The sequence below is a fragment of the Gekko japonicus genome, unplaced genomic scaffold, assembly GCF_001447785.1.
Source record: "Gekko japonicus isolate JY-2015 unplaced genomic scaffold, Gekko_japonicus_V1.1 scaffold524, whole genome shotgun sequence".
Lineage (NCBI taxonomy): Eukaryota > Metazoa > Chordata > Lepidosauria > Squamata > Gekkonidae > Gekko > Gekko japonicus.
The window spans coordinates 425,881-432,576 of record NW_015170906.1 but is presented as its reverse complement, the minus strand read 5'-3'; the positions used below and the strand labels follow the sequence as shown (position 1 = coordinate 432,576).

At 43.7% G+C, this 6,696-nt stretch overlaps 1 protein-coding gene across 1 annotated transcript in view; it reads left to right on the top strand.

Moving 5' to 3' along the window:
• RPA2 (replication protein A2) overlaps positions 1–6,696 on the top strand; it is an 18,357-nt gene that overhangs the window by 1,153 nt on the left and 10,508 nt on the right. Inside the window, exons 2-4 of the mRNA XM_015418640.1 lie at positions 1,768–1,871; positions 2,785–2,886; positions 4,262–4,375. Of these exons, the coding sequence (XP_015274126.1) occupies positions 1,768–1,871; positions 2,785–2,886; positions 4,262–4,375 (320 nt within the window). The remainder of the gene's footprint in view (positions 1–1,767; positions 1,872–2,784; positions 2,887–4,261; positions 4,376–6,696) is intronic.

Below are 6,696 nucleotides of genomic sequence, written 5' to 3'. Positions count from 1 at the left end.
TTCTTGGTCCTTCAGTTTCTCTTAAGACCTAAGTTTCAGTGAGTAGCCGTATTAGTCTGCAGTCAGACAATTAGGCTTGAGCATAGCGGTACCTTAGAAGCCAACGAAGAGTTTCAGGGTGTAAGCTTTCTTGACTCTCAAAAACGTATATGCTTGAAACTCTTGCTGGTCTTTCAAGGTGCTACTGGGCTCAAATCTAACTGTAAGGCTTAAGGCCTTTGTAACTCTTGATAAATAATCCCTCCCATCAGAACTGTTTGTAACCTGGTACACACTTAAGTGGGTGTGTGTGCAGTGTGTGTACAGTATGCACATGCTTTTCGTTTGTGTGTCTGAGCAATTCTCGTATTACATTCAGTTAAAATATGGCTGAATGCATGGTTTAAACCCCATGTTTATCTGGAAACTGGTCTCTGGATTTATTTTTTAAGTGAGTATGAATTGGCACGTCTTATAAACAGGTGTATGCCTGTTTGTGCGGTGTGTACATGAGTTGGTTGTGCGTACAGGGTTTATGTATAATTTATAAGCATGTACTTTGGGATATGGGTGAGAGCACTGATTTGTGGGAATGTCTGAATGCATGTGTTATTCTGTACGGCTTTAATCTGAAGAAGTGGACAGTGACTCTTGAAAGCTCATACCCTACCACGAATCTTGTAAGTCTTCAAGATTCTGCTAGACTCTTACTCTTTTCTACTGCTACAGACAGACTAACATGGCTACCATCTTGATCTATCTGCATGTCCTGAAAAATATAGCCGACTGCTCATTTTTATGCCCATTAAAAGTGCCCATGTTGTGCTTCCGAAAGAGACATGCTTGAAATAGAGTATAAAAGAGCTGTAAATATCGGTATAAATAAAAGGTTGCATGCACATCAAATGGCTTGATAAATATACGCACAGAGTCAGCCCTTGTACAGGGAACACACAAGTCCTGTACATGTGTTACGATTAATCCCTTTTGAATAAACTGCCAGTGCATATTTGCTTTGAAAATAAAACCAGGGACTGGTACTTGGTTAAATGTGAAGGTTAAGTGCTGCATTCAGCTTTGTACTCAAGTTGCATGTACAAAGGGCAACTGGATTGTATGTGTACGTTCCTTGTAAGGCAGTGGTAAATTGAGCAGAGATACTGAACATTTGATCAAACCAGGCAGTTTACAGGTGAAAGTTTATTTCTTACACTTTCATGAATGCATAATGTGGAATAAATATTTATTTTTTAAAATTAATCTGTTTCCCTAATAACATTTCATTTCACTTGCAGAGCCAGTGCATTGCAGTGATCAGAATGTTGGAATACGATCTGGGAGGCCAAGGCTCAAGCCCCCCCCCCCCCCCCCCAAAAAAAACACTATACCAACAACATCACACCAGCCTCTCACAGGGTTGTTGCCAATGTTCCCTCTAAGCTGTGGAGTCTCGTGAGCAAAAATTCTACTTTGTGAGCTACTGGCATTAAGGTTGGGAGCAAGCCATTTGGCTCCTGCATTAATTAGTTTGCTCTGGAGCCATCCTTCCTGAGCTAAGACAAAAATGTGTGAGCTGTAGGATAAAAAACTGTGAGCTAGCTCACTCTAACTCAGCTTAGAGGGAACACTGGTTGTTGCAAGGATAAAGTAGGGAAGGGAGAGCCATATGAACTGCCCTTAGCTTCGTGAAGGAAGGACCAGATAAAGTTGTACTGGACAGGGATTATAAGGAATGGACTTGGCTGTGCGGCTCATTTGCTTTCCTGTTTATTTTTATTTTATTTCCAGCTGGCTTTAGCGGTGGATTTGGTGGCTCTTCAATGGGTGGTGGATATACAGATTCGCCAGGAGGATTTGGATCTCCTTCGGCAACTCAGGGGGAAAAGAAATCGGTATGCAGAATTTAACCTTTGCCCCCAATGAGCTGTGACTCTCCTAGTGCATTCCTAAACAGAGTTACGCCCTTCTAAAACCATTGAAGTCAATTGTGGATGGGATAGAAAAGGTTGAGAAAAAAGTGCTTTTCTCCCTTTCTCACAATACAGGAACTCGTGGGCACTCAATGAAATTAATAAACAGTAAGTAAAAGGAAGTACTTCTTCACCCAAAGAGTAGTTCACCCAAAGGAATTCACTGCCCCAGGAAGCAGTGGCAGACACAAGCATACACAGCTTCCAAGAGGGGACTGGATAAACACATGGAGCAGAGGTCTATCAGTGGCTATGAGCCACAAGGCGTAGATGGAATACTCTGTCTGGGGCAGTGATGCTCTGTATCCTTGGTGCTTGGGGGGCCACAGTGGGAGGGTTTCTGGAGTTCTGACACTGCTGGTGGCCCTTCTGATGACACCTGGGTTTTGACCACTGTGTGACACAGAGTGTTGGACTGGATGGGCCATTGGCCTGATCCAACATGGCTTCTCTTATGTTCTTATGTTCTCTTTAAAAGATGTAACTCTGTTTAGTGTTGCACTGTTCTTTTCTCCTTCTTGAGGAGATCTTTCTTAGAGCAGAAGCCCAAAGAGTAAAGTTTCTGAACAATCTAATATTTTATTAATTTATATTATTTATAAGTATGTACTCAATGCAGATTATGTAGTGCGAATTAAATGGTGTTTCTCCTGTTATTGATTTAAGTAAACTCTCCCCCCTCAAGCAATCTTACTCCTTGTTTCTTTGTTTTTTGAAACAGAAGTAAGATTTTGATCCTTGAACCAGAAATGAAAGAGGAGAAAAGATGACATTTCGCTTTTTAAAGCGCAAATTCTGAAACATGGAATTTCTTTAACCGTTTTCCTCTTTGCAGAGGTCAAGATCACAGAACCTTGTTCCGTGTACAGTGTCCCAATTACTTTCTGCTGATCAGGTAGAAGAAGCATTTAAGGTTCAAGGCGTAGAGATTTCACAGGTAAATTGATGTGTTTGAGAAAGAAGGGAGCACAGTGGGTGGGTTACCAAGCTATTAACACGGTGATCTTTAATATGGTGCCCACAGATACATTATCTAGCCCCTGCTTGCTGTTTCTCCAAATCAAAGAGGTAGCCCTCGCTTTCCTGAATTTTACCGAAGCAAGAAATGCATCATAAGAGTTCAGGATCCATCAACTTTGCAGTCTGCAGGGAGCATCCATCTGGGCATAGCTGCCTCCATGATAGGAGGATGCTTGGATCAGAACATCCTGTGACATTTCGTTGAACCTCCCAACAGTTTTGAGCTTGGCGCTTCCCCGTGACAGCCATTTTGTTGTGGTTCTCAACAAGCTTGGGAAACCTCTGAAGTCATAGAGTCATCTATAGCATAGAATCATAGAATTTTTTTTTTTAAAGCTGGAAACGGACTAAAGACCATCCAGTCCAACTGCCTGCACCATGCAGAATGACCTAAACCATCCCTAACAAATAATTGTCCAACCTCCGCTTAAACATCTCCAAGGAGGAGAAACCCACAACATCTGCGGGCAACTGATTCCACCACTGAGCGTTCCTTACTGTTACTGTTTTCTTGATATCCCTCTGATATCTGTCCACCTGTAATTTAAACCCATTATACATCCTGTCCTCCACTACCAACTGAAACAGCTCCCTTCCCTCCTCTAAATCACAGCCCTCCAGATACTTAAAAAGAGTAATCGTATCCAATGCTCCCTCTAAGCTGTGGAGTCTTATGAGCAAAAATACTACTTTGTGAGCTACTGGCATTAAAGTTGTGAGCAAGTGATTTGGCTACTGCATAAATTAGTTTGCTCTGGTGCCATCCTTCCTGAGCAAAGACAGCAATATGTGAGCCGGAGGCTAAACTGTGAGCTAGCTCACACTAATTCCACTTAGAGGGAACACTGATCATATCCGCTCCTCTTTTCTAGGCTGAACATTCCCAGTTCCCGCAGCCTTTCTTCATAAAGCTAGTCTCCAGCCCCTTGATCATCCTTGTTGCTCTCCTCTGCACTTGCTTTAAAGTTCCTATAAAAAGGCCTCCAGAACTGGACACAGTACCAAATGGGGTCTGACTAGTGCAGTAATGCAGTGGTATTATTCCATCTTATGTTCTAGACTCTATGCATTTGTTGAAACACACAAAGATCATGTTTGCCTTCTTTGCTGCTGCATCACTGGCTGCTTACACTTGATTTGCATGAGATGCCTTTTCAGTCCTCATCTGATTCTGACAAGCTGTAACCGATTTGATATACAACAGTTGTATGTTTAGTGGGCTGGAGTTAACACAGTGTTGAGCAAGCTGTCTGTGTACCAATAATATGTTTTGACTTTGTTTCATTATGCAGGTTGTTATCACGGGTATAATCAGGCAAGCAGAGAAAGCACCCACAAACATCCTCTACAAAGTTGATGATATGACCGCAGCCCCAATGGATGTCAGACAGTGGGTCGACACCGATGTAATTACCTTTTTTGTGTGTGTTTTGTTGTTGACAGACACAAAGGACTGGAAGTTAAAGATCTTTTCCAAGTTCTTGGTGTGTATCCAACCATCTGCAGAGTTTGCAGAGTGGGACTTTCTGTTTCCCACTCCTGCTGCAGCTCTCTTAGCCCCCCCACCCCCCATTTCTGAGGTCAGCAGACACTTGGGAACAGCATAGGAGGGCAGTGGGGGGGGAGGTCTGCAGTGAGAGGAAGGAATTAAAAACCACTGCACTCACTTCCAAAGACATAACAGCTGTTAAGCCTTTTGGAATTGTGTGATTGGAATAATGCCCTATCAGTCAGCCTTGGTTTTGTCTTTGCAGTTTTCTGCACCAGGTTTTTGGCTCCATGTTGGCTTAACTGCAGTGAGGGAGCTGTGTTAGTCTTTTGTAGCAAAACAAAGCAGAAGTCCAGTAGCACCTTAAAGACTAGCGGCATTTATTCCATTATGGGCTTTTGAGAGACAGAGCTCACTTCGTCAGATATAACCCCCCCCCCACTTTACCTCAGTTTTACAGAAAACTTACAAGTCTCACCTGGTTTTCTACCTTAGGCTTCTCTCTGCTCAGCTTCTCCTTCTTCTTCGTCCCTTTCTGTAATTTTCTGTGAAACTGAGATAAAGGTAGGGTTGCCAATTCTGGATTGGGAAATACCTGGAGATTTGGGGGGTGGAGCCTGAGGAGGGTGGGGTTTGGGGAGGGGAGGGACTTCAGTGGGGTATAATGCCATAGAGTCTACCCTCCAAAGCAGCCATTTTCTCTAGGGAAACTAGTCTCTGTTGCCTGGAGATCAGTTGGAACAGCGGAGTTGTTCAGCCTCCACCTGGAGGTTGGCAACCCTAGATAAAGGGGTTTTCCTTCTATTGTATCTGAAGAAATGAGCTCTGTACCATGAAAGCTCATGCTGGAATAATGCTGTTATTCTTTAATGTGCCCCTTGACGTCTTAACTGCATAGGGTTTTCCCCTCCTTTACACATAGCATTGGTGATTGCTCTCAGGGTTTTCTTTAAAAAAAGTCTTTCCCATTTTTTTCTGACCACATGTTTTTACATCTGGAAAAAACATGAAAAAAACTGAAAAGAAAAACCGGGAGAGCAGAAACCCAGTGCAGAACAGCCCTCAGTAAAAATAACAGTAACTTACTACTTAGGTTTGATTTGGAATAAGTTGCAACCATCTGTGTTCACTTATTGGGAAGTCCACGTGTTCCTATTTGCTTCGTTTAAAAAACCATCTTTCAGAACACGTGAAGGTTGCTGTTGTTTTTAGGGGCTTACCAGATTAGCTTTATTGGTAAACAAGACTTCTTTTGCAGTGGTGGTGGAAAGTGCCATCAAGTCACAGCCAATTTATGGCAACCCTGTAGTGTTTGCAAGGCAAGAGAAGAACAGAGGTGGTTTGCCATTGCCTGTCTCTGCTTAGAGACCCTGGACTTCCTTGGTAGTCTCCCATCCAAATACTAACCAGGGCCAACCCCGCTTAGCTTCCAAGATCTGACAAGAAAGGTGATTTCTTAGGTGGGGTTTCACTGAATGTGTATATTGGCTATTTACCTGCTCTTGATTTTGAACCAGGCGGGAGCAGTTCTAAAAGGACTGTGTGGACTTTTCAGCTGCACAGTGCAACCATGTAATTTAGTGTTAGGAACAATTCAGTGGGTTTTTTAAAAAAAATTAGTCCTAGCTGTAAAGATTGGCTTAAAACCAGGGTGTCAAACATATGGCCCATGGGCCATAATTGGCCTATTCAGGGCTGTTTTCTGGCCCATGAGCAACTGATTACCTTTATTGCCAGATGAGGGAGGCTGTGCATTATGTCCCTGTACTATGTCCCAGTGCTAATACGTAACAGCTGGTGGAAGTGGGAGGGTAGGCATACTGTAAGGAAATACTGTAAGAATGTAAACTATTTTAAGCATGTTTCGTTTTTGAGTAAAAAATAATATTGTTGATTAGGTTTGCCTGGGTCCTTTATCTATATATCTAATAGCCAAGTCGCCCCCCTGGTGTGCGGATATCTAAATCCGCGCACCGGGGGCACCTGGGGGGGAGGGAGAGTTTTTTGCACACGTGGGGCGGTCCACAGGTGTGCACAAAAATCTGAAACCCTGTAAAAAATATCGGGGGGATGTTTAAATCCCCCCGAAACTGACAGAGCGCCCCCTGCGCATGTGCAGGGAACGCTCTGCAGCCGGCCTCCCGCTGCCGCTGCCACGGAGGGGGGGCAAGAGAGCAGCGAGGGGCGAGCGGCAAGCCGCTCGGCCCTCGCTTTGGAGGTGGGGGGTAGGAAGAGCAG